The following is a 19,597-nucleotide window of genomic DNA, read 5'->3' as shown; positions in this document are numbered from 1 at the left end:
ACAGTTTATACTGCTGCTGTTATCACAGTTGCCTCTGAGTGGGACCATGGCAACCAAGGGCCAAAGCAAAAAAAAAAAAAAAATCTGCCATGACCATGACATTGCTATAGAGACAATATCACCACACGTTTCTCTTCACATTCAATTTCAAATATTTATATAAAAATCAGAAAGTATGCTTACTATGATATGTAATTTGATTAAGCAGATACAATTGCTTCTACCTTTCCACAGTATTTTCAAAATGTTGTTTTATTTTATAAAGGAAACCTTAGAATAAAAAATGTGTGCTTTCTGCAATATTTCTTTCAATTTTTTTTGTTTAACCAAATAGCTACAGAGCCGCCGTTTATCATGGCTGTCAAAGAAGATGGGCTTTGGAGTAAACCGTTAAATAGCTTCGACCCAGGAGAATTCTTGTCCTCTGATATAAGTAATGTGTCAGGTAAATACCAAGTCCCTTTACACTTGGGGTGACAGGTTCCTACTCATCAGACTTCCTAAACTAGTCAATAAATCAAACCAATTGAGCGTTTTGGTGGTAGTCAATAATGAAAGCAAAAAAAATGGACTGAACTATACTGCCAATGATATTATTAAGAAAATGTTTGTTCTCAAGCAGGAATGCTATTTATTATTTCACAGAACATGAGCTTAATTATTGATTTATGCCCATTTCAGGAAAGTTGTGATATCCTTCTCATGTATTTTAATCGATCAGTGTTGTCTCACAGTAACAACCTGTGTTATTCCCCTAAGACGGCTATGCTTTCAGTAATTTATTGCGAGTTGGCTTTGAGACTGGAACATGGAAAGGCTGCATGAAGAGATAAATAAAGAATAAGAAAGAATTTTATGCCCAAAAGGATTATTAATTAATGAGTGGGTAATTTTGCCTGCAAGACATTAGAATGGAGAAGAGTCTTTGTTATAGGATGGTATAATAGTGAGCTTGCTGGAAGATGGCATCTGCTATAATTATCTAATTATTTAATCTGTTTGCTGGACCGTTAGAAGTACAACAGCATTTCTGACCAGCAAAGGAGTTGGGCTTAGGAGGCAGTGTGGGACTAATGGAAAGAATGCTTTGGAGTTGGCTTGAATCTTGCCTCCCTTCTTTTCATTTGTGAGATCTCAGGCAGAATAGATAATCTCACTGAGTCCCAGGTTTGCCATGTCAAAATGGGAATAATTCCCATTTCATAGCTTTGTTTTAAGAATTAAGTGAGAGCCTCGCTGGTGTGGCTCAGTGGACTGAGCGTTGTCCCATGGACTGAGAGGTCCCATGGACTGAGAGGTGCCGGTTTGATTCCTGGTCAGGGCACATGCCTGGGTTGCAGGCTCGATCCCCAGTAGGGGGCGTGCAGGAGGCAGCCAATCTATCTCTCTCTCTCACATCGATGTTTCTACCTCTCCCTCTAAAAAAATCAATAAAAACATATTTAAAAAATTAAGTGAGATATGTAGAAGTACGTGGGACAATGTTCGGGAAAGAGGAGATGCTTATTGAACATTACTTCCTCTCTCTAGTTCCAGGGGTAGAGATTTGGGGATAACACTATTGAAATATTCTTGATCTATCCCTGAAGTTCTAGTGACAATCTATGTTAGCATATGCTTTCAAATTAGAGGTGCACGTGTGATTTCTTGATTTGCGGTGCTTATGTGAGCACATGTGAAAAAATAACTGCTACCAATTCACTTTGTTTTGAGACATGGATTGGTATAACAACAGCCTCTACTACAGTGACATGAAAGGTGATGTTTACGTGTGGCTGCTGAAGGGGACCGATATCTCAGAGAATTATCACATACCCAACATTGCAGGAGCAGGGGCGTTGGCTTACGAGTGGCTGGGTCACTTTCTCTACTGGGCTGGAAAGACGTATGTGGTAAGTTAAAGCCTGGCATTTTGGGTGCTCTAAGTAATGCCCACCTGCTTCAGTGGCTCGAATGTTATTTTTATGATTTTTTTCCATAATTTTATACCACCTATGCTATTATTTATTTAATATTTGTCCTTAAGCCTGCTCAATTTTTTTATTAACATGCATTTATATGTAAAGAAAATTTTATGTCTTTGGTGTACTATTTTCAATACTATCTTAAAATAAATATATTAAAATGTTCACAGGTGGGTCAGTGTCCTGGAGGAAGATGGCATACTCCAAAGGCACAATTAAAAGAAACTAAGTGAAGGGACTATTTTCAAAGGTGTAAATAGTTAAGAAAAACACAAAGGATGGTGAAGCCTGCCCTGGGCTAGTGTGGAAAAATATAACTACCTCCAGGTATAAAGGGGCAAAGGAAAGAAGGAGAAGAACCTCTAAGGGCTGTAGGTGTAGCAGAGTTGCTGACATGAAACCAAATCACTGTCAAAATGCACGGCTTGGGGGAATGAATACCCCAACCCCTGTTCCCTTCTGCCCCCCCCCCCCCCCGATCTCCTGCCAGTGCTTTTGTTGGCTGAACCTCACTGGAAGCCAGAGAACAAGGGAGTCCGGTTGATGCAATTCACAGACATCAGCCTCTAGGGGCACAGAGGAGAGTGGAAAGGGTTGGGAGTGGACCTGGAGGCAAAATGAAGACATCTTGCACATGTGTGGTGGTACACTCTGAAAGGAAAGATGGTTGATGATGAGAACACTAGTTTGACAAATCAGGAAATATAGTACTGAAATTAAAGCATTTACTAATCAAGAGGGTGATATTGTTCATGCTTTTATTCACTCAACAATCTTTTATCTATTACCGATGTGTTTAGTCTGAATTCATAAGTGCCAGTGACTTGCAGGCAGAATTGAATGGGGTTAATCAGAGAATGCTCCCTAAGACGGGTTTGTTGGAGGAAGTGGAAGAACGGGTGTGAGGGCTGGCTTCAAGTGTTTGCTCTGTTTCTTATAAATCTAACTCCAGGGAAAATTACTTAACTTCTTTGAACCCAGTTTACTCCTGAAACAATAGGGAATAGATATCCTTTATAGGCTTAATGTAAGAGTCATAAGAAGTTATATTTTAAAGACTGAAAAAAGTACATTGCCTGGCACATAATAGGTACTCACTAATAATAGCATTAGTTATCATTAAGAAAGTATATTGACAGAAAGGAGGAAGGAGAGACATCATTATTTATTGGAATGTATACATGTTCTTCAGGAGTCCAATATAATATGTTCTTATCCAGCAGTGTTTTGACTGTCTAGATATATGATTAGGAAGAGCAAGTATTTTAATTCAAAATAAATGTATCTCCCTTCTCTTTAGACATCAAAAGAGATAAGCTCCAAGAGGGTACTATGACTATTATGTTTACAAGGCTGAGCACACTACCCAGCGTATAGTGCCAATACATATTTGTGGTTGAACAAATAAATGGATAAATGCTGCAATTTAATAATGATTGCAATAAACTATTCAGAAATCACGATGTCATTAGAAAATTGTTAACTGACCACATGATTATGTTTTATAGATACAAAGGCAGTCTGTGTTGACAGGACACACAGATATTGTGACACATGTGAAGTTGTTGGTAAATGACATGGCGGTGGATTCAGTTGGTGGATATCTCTATTGGACCACACTATACTCAGTTGAAAGTACCAGGCTAAATGGAGAGAGTTCCCTTATACTGCAGGCACAGCCCTGGTTTTCTGGGAAAAAGGTGACATTTTAAAAATAAGATCTAATTATTTAATAATTCTTAATAGTGCTATTGTATAGTTATGATCATACTGTTTTTGCTTATTGTGAGTAGTTAAGGTAGAATCTGAAAGAAAATACTATTACAGTAAGATCTTGGTATAAGCACAATTTCTCTAACTTTTATTTCATTTGCCATAATTGATTTAAAATTTGAAAGTATAATATGGAAATGTTTGTAGTTTGACTTATCTGGAATGATCCACACTTAAAAACATTTTGATTTCTGATTGTTTTTATAGTCTCAGGAATTCTGTTGGATATATTAGAGCTTTTTGGATGGTGATTAGGAGTTTTATTATTTTTGATCAGTTTTGGATGTTGACTGCTTTAAGAACTATCTGACCCCTAAGCAAATAATTTGATTTCTCTGTCTGTTTTTCTTTATCTGGATAATGGGAATATTAACAATTATTCTACCTCTCAGGGTTGTTGCAAAGATTAAACGAAATAATTCATGGAAGTAATGAGAATAGTTCTAGACACATGGCAACTCTACTTAATAGTTAAGCTCTAATTACTATAACTCAATCTAAAAAAAAAAACCCTGATATAGTAATGTTCCTAAAACAAATGTTATTTTTACCTCCTCAACATCTAGAATCAGTGTCTATTTTTCTTGATCCTGTTTAGCCACCCTCTATGTATGCATCTAAATTTCTGAATTTTGTTTTTTCTGATCATAATAGTAATATATGTCTACTGTAGGAAATTTAGAAATTACAGAAAAAGCATGAAGAAGAAATAAATAATTTATACTATTTCTACCTAGAATATTTCTTGAATTTAAAAAATTTTTAAAGTTTTTTTGTTCATAGAAAAGTATACATAATACAGATATATCAGTTAATTTATAAACAAAGAAACAAATTGTTGAGTCACTTGATCTCAATTCCATGGGATATATGCATAAATAATTTGTACGATATTCAAAGGGACCTGATTTGCATATACAGATTGTAACATAGATATTTTAAAAAAAATAGAAATTTACACACTATACTCAGAAATTAATCATTTCTATCAAAAAATAAAATTTTTGAGCCGCTTGAGTCTGAATATAAAGAAAGTATTTTTTATGTCTGAATAATGAATTTTTATTATTATTATAATACTAAACTTTTATTTATTTATTTAAAATTTTTTATTGATTTTAGAGAGAGAGGAAAGGAGAAGGAGAGAGAGAGAGAAACATTGATGAGAGGGAAATATTTATTGGTCGCCTCCTGCATGCCCCCCACTGGGAATCAGGCCCACAACCTGGGCATGTGCCCTGACCGGGAATCAAACTTCGACCTCTTGGTACAGGGTCGACGCTCAACCACTGAGCCACCGGACCGGGCGGAAGCACTTTTATTTTTGTAAAAACGTATTAAAGCTAACGTTCTCTCAAGAGTAACTTCCTGTCCCTGGGGCTTTGTCAGTAATTTTCCACCGCTCTGATCTGGTTGTTTGAACTATTTCCACTGAGGAAAACTCTGGAGTGGCCCTGGGGACTTTTCCATAAATGAGTGACTCATTTGATTTCTCAGCATGTTTGGTGAAATACACTTTTCTTTAAATTCCTTCCCCAAACCCTGTCAAGGCTGGTGAGTGTGGTTGCTGCCGTGCAAATCGATGCTCTGGTTACATGGTGTGATGTCATATTTGTCTGCTTCCATCAATGCTACTGGGTGTTTCAAAGGCAACACATTTTGCACCAAAGTTCTTTTCATTTCACTGTCATCCCTTATATGTTAGTCACAGATTTAGCATGGAGTCATAAGATACTTTGCAATCAGCAGTGCTGATAAAATAGTGAGCCAGTTATTTATAGAAAAACTTACAATATTTGTTTGATGAAAAACTTACAATATTTTTTGATATAAAGTGAGATATTCATCTAAGCTTAAAACATTTTTGCCCCATCGGATGAGTTGGGCTCATAGTATACAGTACATTTTTGCACAGGATTAAACCTCAAGGTTTTAGTTTAGATCAAAGGGATGATTTCTAAGGTACGGGTGCCATAAGACATAACAATGGTACCAAAGATTTATAGAACACCCTCTGACTCTTTAAATATGGGCCCAAATGAGTGATGTAAAGGGATGGGATATTAACTCAACATCTAAATTTTACTTATACCTTGAATAGTTTGTTGAATTTCAGCAAAGGGAGCTGTAGAATACCCATTTTTAAGAGATAGGAAATGTTGCTATTTGCAACAACATGGATGGACATGGGTATTATGTTAAATAAGTCAGAGAAAGACAAATATCATATGATTTCACTTATACATGGGATCTAAAAACAAAAACAAAACAGAAATAGAGAACAAACTGATGGTTGCGAGAGGGGATGGGGTGGGAGGATGGGTGGGAAAAGGTGAAGGTAAATAAGAGCTACATGCTTCTAATTATAAAATGAAAAGTCACAAGAATGTAATAGGGTACAGTGTAGGGAAAATTGTCAATAACATCATAATAACATTGTATGATAACGCCCTGGCTAGTTTGGCTCGGCAGTTAGAGCATCGGCCTGCGGTTTAGAGACCCGGGTTCGGTTCCCGCTGGGGGCATGTACCTCAGTTGCAGTTTGTCCCCGGCCCTGGTTGGGTCGTGTGGTTGGCAGCCACTCGATGTGTCCCTTTCACGTCGATGTTTCTCTCTCTCTCTCTCTTCCTCTCCCTCCCTCCCACTCTATCTGAACAAAACATGGAAAAATGTCCTCAGGTGAGGATAAGAAAACAAACAAACAAACAAAAACATTGTATGATAACAGATGATTACTAGACTTATTTTTATTACATCATAAGGTAAATAAATGTCACGTCACCATGTTGTACACCTGAAACTAATATAATATTGTATGTCATCTATACTTTATTTTTTATTTATTTTTTATTTTTTCATCCTCACCCGAGGACATTTTTCCATTTTTTGTACAGATAGAGTGGGAGGGAGAGAGAGAGAGAAACATCGACGTGAAGGGACACATCGAGTGGCTGCCACCCGCACGACCAACCAGGGCCGGGGACAAACTGCAACCGAAGTACGTGCCCTTAGCGGGAACCGAACCCGGGCCTCTCCGGACCGCAGGCCGACGCTCTAACCACTGAACCAAACTGGCCAGGGCTCATCTATACTTTAATAAAAATAAATTTAAAAGGATGTAAAACAGAGTTAATCTGTTATTTAAAAGACTCTAGCCCTGGCTGCTTTGGCTCAGTAGTTAGAGCATTGGCCTATGGACCAGTGAGTCCTGGGCTCGGTTCTCGCTAAGGGCACGTACCTCAGTTGCAGTTTGTCTCCCGTCCCTGTTGGGGTCGTGTGGGTGGCAACCACTCAATGTGTCTCTCTCACATCAATGTTTCTCTCTCTCTCCCTTCCTCTCTCCTTCCCGCTCTATTTGAAGATAAATGCAAAAAAAATGTTCTCAGGTGAGGATAAAAAAAAAAGACTCTAGTGTATCTCATTATAAATAACCAAACAAGATTAACCTGATTTCACTTTAACTAAAAAGTAATCAATAAATTGCTTTTAGCCTGAAACATGGACATGATTCAACCCTTAGAAGGTTGGAAGTTGCTAAAATAGTGTTTTGCCTTTTAGGAAAAGAGTAGGTTGAGTTTTTTTGAAAACAGAAAGCTGTGACTTCTAAGACCATTAAAGGTTCTTACAGTCATGTACCTTAAGACTATGTCCTTGTGGTGGGCATTGGGCAATGTACCAACTATTTTTAGTTCTTGGATATATTATTGTATTCCTTTTACATTTTTACTGCCTCATCAATTTAGTGTATATGCTGCTGTATCTTAATAAAAATATAGTCATCAACTCCAATCCTATCTGATACCTCTCAGTCTCTAGGCCTGCTGTAGAGAAGCCACTACTCTGAGATCAGACTCCGGCAATCTCGGCTTATTTGAAAAATACCTATAAAGCCAAAGAAAGCAAAAAAAAGATCTCTCTTGAATTGTAACTTCCATCTCATGCAGTCTATTTCCCAGGAGAAGCAGTCTTTCCTCGGGTCTCACTTAGACAACTGGACATAAAGTTAAGACAGGGTGGTAACAAGAAGTCAAGGAGAGAGTATACGAAGTGGTTTTCAGATGTCAGCTGGAAATAGGACTTCATATATATATTGGATATGACTCTATCCAATTATAAAATAAAAACTCGGTGCATATTAAATTCTTTAAATGTTTCAGAATGTTTTGGGGTATAATGAACAGAAGAGACCATTTCAAATGGTTAAAGCCATTAGTTCTTAAGCTTGGTGACACATTGGAATTATTTGGGGAGTTAGAGAATGTAAAGGGGACTGGGTTTCATCTCCAGAGACCATACTTTAATAGGATGCAACTTAGGAACTGAGATGCAGCAATATTTGGGAACAACTGATTTAAACACAAAATCCATTGGCTTATGTGATTGAAGAGTCCAAAGTTATGACTCACTTTAGGCAGGCTGGACATGATGCTGAGGCCCAACGTTTCTGGTTCAGTAGCACTGGGAGTATGGTTGATAATTTTTAGAAGTGAGTAACAGTCCCTGCCTTTTAAAATTTTTTAGGAGCCCTGGCCGGTTTGGCTCAGCGGTTAGAGCGTCGGCCTGCGGTCCAGAGAGGCCCGGGTTCGGTTCCCGCTAAGGACACGTACTTCGGTTGCAATTTGTTCCCGGCCCTGGTTGGTCGTGTGGGTGGCAGCGACTCGATGTGTCCCTTCACATCGATGTTTCTCTCTCTCTCTCCCTCCCACTCTATCTGTACAAAAAATGGAAAAATGTCCTCGGGTGAGGATTAAAAAAAATAAAATAAAATAAAATTTTTTAGGAAACCAGTGCACTTGTATCTGAATTACACAGTAATAGGCATACTCATATAATTTTTATATTCAGTGAAAGGTAAAAAAAATCACTGAGTTTATTATTATAAAGAGGATCTTAAAAAGAGAAATCTATAGCTTAAGTGTGAATTTTTCACAGTGGTACCCTTCAAATATGTATTTGATTTGTTTTCTTACCTATGTTCTATTTAGGTAATTGCTCTAACTTTAGACCTCAGTGATGGGCTCCTATATTGGTTGGTTCAAGATAGTCAATGTATTCACCTGTACACAGCTATTCTTCGGGGACAGGGGTAAGTAATATCCTTAAAGGCATTTGACTGTGAAGAAGAGAATGATTTGCCCCTCAGTTATAAATGATAATGCATAAGAATTTATTCTTTCAACAAACAGTTACTAATTATCCACTCAGTTGTAGGCATTGTGCTTATGGGGAAAGACAGGTTTGTAAACAACTAATTACAGTAGAATACGGTAAACATTGTGATGGGTATAGAGAGAATGCCGTGGAGATACTGCCAGGTCCACAGGGCAAACCAGATGCTGTCTTCACAGTTGAGTAGGTGTGAATAGATAGTATTTTACCAGCCCAAGGACTACAGAAATAGCACCAGTGAACATGCTTCTGTATAAGGTTCACAACTCCTAGCTATGATCCTCGGAGGTGGTTTCATTTTTTCAAAAAGCTATTGTGCATGGGTCAAAATTCTCAAAAGAAAACTCATTTACTTTGATTTTAAATGCCATACTCTATAATATTCTAAGAGGGAAATATCAACACTAACAAGATGTAGAGATATAATTCACAAAAAGGTCAAACCTCCACTCTAAAAGGTTGAGAATCACTGAGTTTTTACTGAGTACGAGGTAACTGGAGTCATTTTAGAAACAACCAAGCAAAATTTTAAAGTAAAAAAAATTCTTGTAAAATTCTCTGTCATTGAGAAAAAAATTTAAAGGCAATTTAAACAATAGTCTGTTTACTTGAATTCCCTGGTCTGAAAGGAAGCATTTTGACTAAGCTATGGAAGTTGATAAGTATCATTGAAGCAAAAGAGAGCTGTGACTAGTATACAGGGAAGGACCAAACAGGTCAGAATCAGGAAAGCAAGTCAATAACCAAGAGAAGGTGGGAGATATGACTAGAGAAACCAATGGGTTGTGCCTTTGATGTAGGGTATTACCAAGTACCACAAGAGTAACCCTCTTGCCATTGCAGTATCACATTAACAAGAAAAGCCCTAGAAAATTTATTCTAGGAGTACTTTAAGGAAAATGTAAAACCCAACTTCATATTAAACAAAGAATAATGATAATTACTGTTGCAAGGTATTTTCTCTTTGATTTGATACACACAAATGCGCACTTCCTCCAGTCCTTGAATGTACCAGCCCCTCCCATCTCCAGATACACACATCATTGGTGTTATGTTTCAGCAGTGCTGGGGATGCCACCATCACAGAATTTGCAGCCTGGAGTACTTCTGACATTTCCCAGAATGCACTCATGTACTATAGTGGTCGGCTTTTCTGGATCAATGGCTTTAAGATTATAACAGCTCAAGAAATAGGTCAGCGAACTAGTGTCTCTGTTTTGGAACCAGCCAAATTTAATCAGTTCACAATTATTCAGACGTCCCTCAAACCTCTGCCAGGTACAATATTTTATTCCTGTTTACCCTCATTCCTCCATATTTTCTGTTTAAAAAAAAGTTCAGGTTGGGATTTTTTCCTTAAGAATTATGTTTTAAGAGGAAAAAAGCTTTAGTAGTTTCTGTTGGTTTGCTTGCAATCAGTTTACTCTTAACTCAAATGTACAGTTTGAAATGGTCAGAAAAAAGATGATTTTTAGGATATATTAAAAGAAAGGAAATTTATTTGGTACTATTAGTAATTACTACTGATGTTCCATGTTTTCTATGACAATTGATAATCCTAAATTCTTCCTTCCTCTATTCTGTCTTTCATCTCCTCCTAGGGAACTTTTCCTTCACCCCTAAGGTGATCCCAGATGCTGTTCAAGAGTCTTCACTTAGGATTGAAGGAAATGCTTCACGTTTTCAAATCCTGTGGAATGCGGTCCCAGCAGTGGATTGGGGCATAATTTTCTACAGTGTGGAAATTAGTGCTCCTCCCAAGGTATGGCCTTGGTTCTGGTAACTTCCGTTTCTCAAACGACTGCACCATCGGCATCAGCCCTGCCCACACAGATCTGTACTCTCTTCACGTAGTCACGCCCATCTCCTTGGTTGTTCCATTAGCACCTGCCATCAGGATTATTCCTGAGATCCTTTGTCTACAGCCAGTGTTTGACCACTTGGAGGTCAGTCCGAACAACTGGCATGTTAGACTCTTGAACTAGAACTTACCAACATTAGCATTTCCCAAATTGCAAGATTTGACTTTACATGTGAACCAAAGTTTGGAGATTTTAGTTAAATAGTAATAAAAGATTTTATGATTCTCTCCCTAAGGAAATAATGTTTTGTGTTTATATTTTAGTTCCTGGCTAGTGAACAACAGCCTTTACCTGTATTTACTGTGGAAGGTCTGGAGCCTTATGCTTTATTTAATCTTTCTGTCACTCCTTATACCTACTGGGGAAAGGGCCCCAAAACATCTCTGTCACTTCGAGCACCTGAAACAGGTACAGGGGTTAAAAGCTTTAAAAACAAAAAAGGCAGAATCTCACTTTGTATGAACTAGAATGGGTAGTTAATAATTTTTTAAAATAACTTTTAGTATTGTAAATATGTTTTGATTCAATACCCTCTCAATGACTATTTGGAGATTAGAACAGCACTATTGAAATAAATCTGCAAACGTATATTTCAAAGATTTCTTTAAAACGGTTTCACTTGATCATAATGATGCACACAGTGCAGAAACAGGTTTCAGGTAATTTGTGGAATGTTTTATAAGAAAAATTTAGGCGCAGAGACAGTTTTGTGGAAGGCAGGCTTATTGGGAGATGTTCGTAGAGAAGTAACTCAGACTCTTCTGTAGGGGAATAACTGATGTCTAAATTTAATGTTTTTCTTTGGAATATATTTTAAAATGGATACTAGACATATCTTTACATGTGTCTACCACAATCAAGTATAAAAAGCATATTTATGTGTATCACTTCTTTATTAAACATTTATTACATACCTATAATGTGTCGGAAACATCATTTCATCTGGTCCTCACACAGCTCTGAGGTAGGCAGACAGTACTGTGATCTCAATTATGAAAAGGGGAAAACAGAAGCCCTGTAGTACCCAAAGTAAAACAGTAAGTGACAGGGCTGGGACTTAGTCTGGACTTTTCACTATAGTTTCATCGAATCTCCATTCAGTCATTATTGCAAATGCTGGCAAATGATAGTATCATATTGATTTAATTTATATAAACTTCCTAGTATAGGACTAGGTAGGCAGTGAGAACTCTATAAACACAGACATCTATTTGCCATTGTACTATTTTTTACTGTTAAGATTCTTTCAACAATATTTTTCCATGAGTCTCATAACAGGAACACAGTGGAGCTTGGCAGGTTCTGGAGCAGTTAGTTTGGGTCCATGTATGCTGTCTGAGATTGTCTTGGGATGTCATCCTTGGTTGGATTCTTCTATGGAAATGGACTTGACTGCCTCCATCTGCTGGATGTTGGGGACAGTAAGGAAGATTGATAAGATTTGGCCTTTGCCATCAGGGAATTTGCAATACAGCCAGAAAGTTATTCAAATTGACAAATATTTATTAAGTTCTTACTGTGTACCAGTCCCGCACTTGGGTTGGGGGATTGAACAAGGAATAAGAAAAGGTGATTTCTCTGCTAGAGCTCATATAACAGTAGAGAGATAGACACTTTCTGCTAGTGATACTAGAACTAGGACAGTGATAACTGAGTAGTGATGGCATTGAGTAAGTAGGCAAGACTACAAAACTTCACCTATATCAAACTGCCTGAAGACTTTTAAGAGAGGGCAATACACATGTTCTGGTATGACCAGGGAAGGCCTCTGGGGAGTGGAAGCTCTGGGTGGGCCCTGAGGAATGAAGCAAGAAGAGTGAATATCCCAAATGAGTACAGTGCAAGAGGGCCTGGAGGTTGGATAATGATGTGAGTGTTGAACATAAGAAACGATGTAATTGGAGAGGGGACTGGGAGCGGACCCTGTGGAAGAGGCAGAAGAAAGAAGCAGCATATTTTAGACGGAATAACTTGGAAATGAGCCAGAAAATTTTCTCTTGATTAAGAGAGAGAGAAATTAATTAAAGGATGGAGCAAGAATAAATTGCTTTGTTTGACTCTAGCATAAATGGTGGCCCTCAAGTCATACTCTTGGGGTACATCCTGCCTCCCGGGAGAGTTCAAGGGGAGAAGGCCTAGGATTCCTGATACGCTGTGTTTTATACTGTGAACTAGCTGAAGGCTGATAGAGTTACTGCCTTCCTTCCTGGTGACGGCCATTTCCACCAGCAGCTAAAGCACTCTGAGGATGAGAGTACACATTGTATTTTATAAGGAGAATCAGCTACCTTCTATCTATGCAGGGCACAGACAAGAAAGATGTAACTAAGTGATAATAAGAGAGATATGAATTGGACATATGGAGATTTACTGAAATATTAAGATAGGTTCCTAAAAAATCTATGGAAGACTCTCCCATGAAGATATTTAAGAACAAGATTGATGTACCTCAACTGTCTGGAATGAGAAATGTTTATTACTGAGTTGTCCCACACCCTCATCATGGTGATAGAAGTCAACCTTCTATTCTTTTCTGCCCTATCTGTGTCTTTGCTTTTCAGTTCCATCAGCACCAGAGAATCCCAGGATGTATATGTCATCAAGTGGAAAATATTACAAGAATGACGTTGTGGTGGAATTTAGGTGGAATAAACCTAAGCATGAAAATGGTGTGTTAACAACATTTGAAATTTTCTATCAAATATCCAACCAAAGTGACACCAACAAAACATTTGAAGACTGGATTGCTGTCAATGTGACTCCCTCAGTGATGTCTTTTCAACTTGAGGGCATGAGTCCTGGGCACATCATTGCCTTCCAGGTATGAGAGTGAAACAGAGATACAGGGGTTTTAATAGTGTAAACAGAAGGTTGGTTAAAGGACTGGGTTTAGAATTCTGCCACTGTGTTAATAATTTGAGGTACACTGTGATCACAGAGGTCAAGTGGGCAGCAATGGTAGAAAGAAGAGAGGATTAAGGACATCTTGACAACTTTCTTGCTTTCAGATTCAGAAAAAAACATTATTTTTTTATGCATCACCATAGGCCATTACTCTGGTAGGTACTCTTATATTTATTATCTCATTTGATCCTCATCCCTTTTTAAGGAAAGAAAAAGCCATGTCCCTGGGTATATCAATGAATTACCAAAGCTGCATGGCTAGAAAGTATTGTTCTACAATCCAGCTTCCAGAGTCCTTCCCACCATATACACCACTGCTGTGGACCATCTGGATGCCCAGACGTGGAGCTACCAGTGGAAATAAAAACTGAGTGTCTGGGTAGTTGACATCTCACAGTTATCTCTTGGCTGCTGACAGAGGAGAAAGTCAGAAAGACTAAGAATCAAGAAAAAAACTACTGCAACCCCGTTCTGACATTTTAGATTTCCTATGAAATAGGTTTCCACTTACAATAGATGGCTTGATGGTTTTGTGTTTTCCTTAAATACCAGGTTGGTGACAGGGTTGTATATATTTAGAGATATTTTCTATTTCTGTTTGGGAAACATAATGTCTTAGAGACTGGGTTTTCTAAGTATCTTTTTTCTTTTTGTAAAATTCTAATTTAATAATTATTTTAACAATACATTAGGTCTACATATAATAATAAAAAAGTTGCACATAAAAATTAAAGATAATGCATATTCCTATTTGCTAAGAATTATGTATGTTCCAGTTAAATAAATATTCTGGTTAAGTGTATCTGTCTAAAAGTATATATAGTTTCAAATATCGGTTACCACAGAACTGTGCAGTAAGATGTATGGATATGCACAAGTTTCATTTAACATGCTTCTGTGCAAAAGTAAAGACTGCTTGATATATATGTGCCCCATGATATATACATGTCATACACAGTAACATATAAAGTATAGTAAAATGTATTTAATACTAGAAGTATACTAAAAATAGTCCAATGTTTTGTGGATTGAGAGGGCACTTGAGAATCTCTCTTTTGAGGCTATCTTATAGATGTCAGTTTTCTTTATAGACTATTATACATGTGCAAGGTTGGAAGTGGAAATGATTCATTACACAGTGAAAAACATCAAGATTGTTTTAAATGACTTTGCTGTTAGGATGCGGTATGGCACAGTGCAAGGAAAGTGTACAGACCTCAGACGACTTGATTCTTCTGTCGGTGTCTCCACGAGTCATTGTGGATGAGTTACTTACCTTAATTATGGTTCTTGTCCAGTTTATACTCTTAGGAGTTGTGAGGATCAAATAGATAATGTATGTAAAAGTGGTTTGAAATGCACAATTCACTTTTCAATATAAGGTTTAATTTTTTCCCTCTTGTAAATCTTTTTAAAAGTACATACATTTATTTAAAATTTCTAGTTGTTGAGAATTCAAGATAAATAAAATTTTTCCATAAACCTTCATAATTTTATTCCTGTTAAATGTTCTATGTAACTTAATTTTAGAACTAGCTAAAGACTTTTTTTAGAAGTTAAATTTTTTTGCAGTGGAGATTTGTGCTATTTCATTGTGCTTTTCTAGACAAGAAGATCCATCAACATGAATGGCAATATTTTTTCTCTTAGTAATTTATTGCTATGTACTTAAACGTAAATAACTATTTGAAACATTTAATAATGTGTATTAAGAGTTGAAATGAAACACTCAATTTTATTCATCTTATAACAATTATTGTCACTGAGAACACTGTCATATACACATTTTATGTATCTTTTTCTTTCTTTAGGTCCGAGTCTTCACATCCAAAGGGCCTGGACCATTATCTGACTTGGTAAAGTCCCAAATATCAGGTACTATCTAAAATCTGTGTAAATAACAATTCTTGTTTTTTTAAAATGTTTTTAACCCTTGGTATTCTCAGGGACATAGCACAGTCTTTGAGCTGAAGTTAAAGTCAAATAAAGCAATCAATTTTTATCGTCATCAAACATGCTTACACAAACTGAGCCTTAGAGCAGCCTAGCCTGTCTCGATGGACACTGGTGTGGTAGATGAACCCAAAGGAAATCCATGGATTTTAAAACAACCTAATATTGACTTAAGGGATTTTGGTAGACTAATTTTTCTCATGTGTATTACCTACTTGTTTTTTGTTTTCAGAAATAAATCCATTTCCATATCTCATAACTTTTTTTGGCAACAAGATATTTTTGTTAGATATGGATCAAAATCAAGTTGTATGGAAGTTTTCGGCAGAAAGAGACATCAGTGCCATGGGCTACACAGCTGATAACGCTATGGGGTACTATGCTCAAGGAGATGCACTCTTCCTTCTGAACATGCACAATCAGTCCAGCTCCGAGGTATGGCACTACGTAATTCTTCTGAAAGGAAGGATTTGTGTTAGCTATCAAGGTTGTTTTTTTGTTTGTTTTTCTTTAAAATATGTTTTCATTGATTTTTTAGAGAGACAGGAAGGGAGAAAGAGATAGAAACATTGATTAGCTGCCTCCTGCACAACCCCTACTGAGAAGTGAGCCTGCAACCCGGGCATGTGCCCTGACTGGAACTTGAACCAGGACCTTTCAGTCCATGGGACTGATGCTCAATCCACTGAGCCACACCAGCCGGGTTGAAGGTTGTTATAAAGGGGATTTTCAGTAGAGTGAAAGGAAGGAAGTAGAGCATTTCCATATCACACTGCCCTGTAATGAAAATGACTGGCTTGTGGTTGAGCCATTAAGATTAGAATGGTTGAAAAAGACAAATGCTTATAACTATTTAGTCACAAATTAGTTCAGATTAGGTTTTGGGCAAATATCATTTGGGATTAATTCAGCTAACAGTTGTTGGGTTTAAGGTACTATGTTAGTTCCTAGAATAGAGGTGAAAAGAAAAATCACAGTCCTTAAACAAACCCAGTCTAGTACTGGCCTAACACTAGGGAGACAGGACTGCATAGTGATTAAGAGGGTGAGCTTTGGAATCTGACAACTGAGAATTTAATTCTGTCTCCACCACTTACTGGATCTGTGGCCATCGGCAAGTTATGTAACCACTGTGGTTACCTAGTACCTCATCTTGGGATTCCTGTGAAATAATGCATGCAAGGCACTTAGCACAATGCCTGGCATGTGGCAGGCATTCACCAAATGTTCGCTAGTGGAGAAGGCAGACAGAACAGAGTGTAAGTGCTGTGCTGGGGGCAGGATGGCGTGGGATCACAGAGAATGGGTGCTCAACCCAGGCTGGCTGTGGTAGGATGAAAAGACATCTTGGGTACTAAGAAGACGAACCGGGTGAAGGTGGGGGAAAGCTGAGAAAGCAGCAAGTGCAATGTCAGGGGAAAAAGAGAGCCAGAGCATGTTCAGGGAGCTACAGACAGAAGCTTGGAGTGGAGGTGGAGGTGAGGGCAGAGCGAAAGGCAGGTGGTTAAGCTGGAGAGGTAGACAAGAGCCTTCATATCCAGCCTCCTTTACTGTACTGAGGAGTCGAGTGTCAATCACAAAGTCAGCAGCAAGCCACTAAAGAAACATAGTGGGTCATTAAAATGATCAAGTTGTGTTTTAGAAAGATCTCCCTGTTAGTGTGAATAGTGAGTTAAGTCGGAGACAATTAGGAGGCTACCACAGAAATCCAGATAGGAAAGGCAGGAAATGAGAGGCAGTGAAGTGAGGAAGGAGAGAACAAAATGGGGAGATATTTAAGATGGGACCAATTCACGATGGGTAGTAATGGTAGGAAGAAGTCAAGGGTAAACCACAATTGATGGGATTGCTTCTTGGGTGAGTGTTGGGAATCTATAAAAATGTAAATGCAAGAGAAAAGGAGGTTTGGGGCAGGGAGTGATGAACTCTATTTCCTGGGATCATTCATATGTTTAGAGGCAGTTGAACACTTGAGTCAGTAACTCAGTGAGGCGTCCTGCCTGAAGCTATGATTTGCAGCACTGGTTTGGGGATTACAGTGGAAGCCATGGTAGTTGGAATCACCCAGGGAAAAATGCACAATGTGAGACGGGGACCCATGTTACAATGGCACACGATCCAGACTTATTGAGGTTTTGGATGACAGAGAAGTGCAATAACTGATATGAGTGGTTACAGAAAAGTCCTCAAATCTGAAAAAAAAAACTCTCTTCTTGGCTATGTTTTCTACCTGATTTAAGATGTTCCGAGATGCACTGTTTTTTGATATCACAGTTATTGCAATTGACTGGATTTCACGGCACCTCTACTTTGTGCTGAAAGAATCACAAAACGTAATGCAAATATTTGATGTCGATCTTGAACACAAGGCAAAATATCCCAGAAGGCTGAAAATTTGCAACAGAAATTCAACAATCATCTCTTTTTTTGTGTATCCTCTTTTAAGGTATGTGAAGTGTATCTGTTTCTATTGTGCTGAAATGCAGAGACATATTTAATATAATATCTTGGGTCTAATGTTATAAGTCAAAGATGGGAAAATAAGATACTGAGCGTTCTTGACTCACTACATTAACTTTGAGTGAGTAATTCTACATATAAATTATGAGCCCACAACCACTATTATATAAACGGAATTCATACTAACGATTTAACTAACCTAAAGTTAGGTTAATTACCAGCAGGAAATCAAAGCAGATTTTTATATCAGTGAATTTAATATCTTCAGTTGGTAAGGACAAGAAGGGGACTGAGACAATGGCAGAAGGTGAGCAGGAGGGAGATGGGCAGCATGTCATACACAGTAAAAGCTATTCTGGGCTCATCCATCGTTAATTGATGACCTCGGAAGATGAGTTTTAAGTCCTCCATTCAGCAACTGAGTGGCAGTTTCTCAGACTGGAAAGAGATACTTTGTTTGTGTCATAAGCATGTATATAGTCTATTTGAAACTAGATTATTAACTAGTATTAAGAGGCAGAAAAAAATTGAGAGGAGGGGAATGGAGATAGGTGTTGATGAAAAGTTGCAAATATAGTTTATGTTTACAATAATTAATGAGCCACTTAATATAGTGCCTAAGGTCGTTATAGACCAAGGCTTTAGTTGCAAACACGTTTGTTAAGAAATCATTGGAAAAATGTTACAAACTAGATTTCTTGTGACCTCCATCTCTGAAGAAGGTTATTGGGCACGCGGACATGTTCTCTCCAAAGGCTGCATTTGTCCCCCTAATTATTAGAAATGATTGATCTTCATAAGAAACTAATATTTGAAATATGTTTTACTCATTAAGTTGGAGGGTATTTTTCCCCCCATTAGTCGCCTGTATTGGACAGAAGTTTCCGAGTTGGGCTCTCAGATGTTCTACTACAGTATTATCAACCAGACCTTGCACCGCATTCTGCAACCCACAGCCACAAACCACCCAAGTGAAAGGAGCCAATGTTCTTGCAATGTGACTGAGTTGGAGCTAAGTGGAGCAATGACTATTGATACCTCGCACCTAAAGAAACCACAGATATACTTTGTCAAAGGGCAAGAGATCTGGGCCATGGATCTAGAAGGATGCCAGTGTTGGCAAGTTATCATAATGCCTGCACTGTTTGGTAAGACACCATGTGTGTACATAGATCTTTATTATTAATGACAGCTCCTCCTGTCTCACATGTACTCACATCCCACAAGTACCTAAAAGAATATATGCATGGTATTCACTCTGGATCATGCCAAATGCTTCTGCAGAATTCAAGTCAAGTCATTTCTAGGCAAATTGTATATAGGCATCCATATAATTTTCTGGATCTGTGGGGGATATCTTTGTGGCTATTTTATAATTAACAGTAGAGCTACAATTTATTGAGCTTAACTAGATATTCTAAGCATACTACTAAATGCACTAGCTCATTAAATCTTAACAACACCCTAATGAAGTAGGTACTAGTGTTGACATTGGTGAGAACAGCACCAGGT

At 37.8% G+C, this 19,597-nt stretch overlaps 1 protein-coding gene across 2 annotated transcripts in view; it reads left to right on the top strand.

The window, feature by feature from the left end:
- The window catches only part of ROS1 (ROS proto-oncogene 1, receptor tyrosine kinase), a 96,734-nt gene that overhangs the window by 33,990 nt on the left and 43,147 nt on the right, over nt 1–19,597 (top strand). Inside the window, exons 15-26 of one of the 2 annotated variants that reach the window (XM_036248747.1) lie at nt 335–445; nt 1,714–1,892; nt 3,473–3,664; nt 8,723–8,823; nt 9,970–10,184; nt 10,508–10,668; nt 11,032–11,176; nt 13,330–13,589; nt 15,484–15,547; nt 15,858–16,060; nt 17,866–18,071; nt 18,947–19,233. In XM_036248747.1, coding sequence (XP_036104640.1) covers nt 335–445; nt 1,714–1,892; nt 3,473–3,664; nt 8,723–8,823; nt 9,970–10,184; nt 10,508–10,668; nt 11,032–11,176; nt 13,330–13,589; nt 15,484–15,547; nt 15,858–16,060; nt 17,866–18,071; nt 18,947–19,233 — 2,124 coding nt within the window. Of the gene's footprint in view, nt 1–334; nt 446–1,713; nt 1,893–3,472; nt 3,665–8,722; nt 8,824–9,966; nt 10,185–10,507; nt 10,669–11,031; nt 11,177–13,329; nt 13,590–15,483; nt 15,548–15,857; nt 16,061–17,865; nt 18,072–18,946; nt 19,234–19,597 lie in introns of both variants that reach the window. The other variant, XM_036248746.1, reaches the window with a different exon arrangement.

This window comes from Molossus molossus, unplaced genomic scaffold, assembly GCF_014108415.1.
Source record: "Molossus molossus isolate mMolMol1 unplaced genomic scaffold, mMolMol1.p scaffold_m16_p_8, whole genome shotgun sequence".
NCBI lineage: Eukaryota > Metazoa > Chordata > Mammalia > Chiroptera > Molossidae > Molossus > Molossus molossus.
This window is presented reverse-complemented; position numbering and strand designations above follow the sequence as displayed.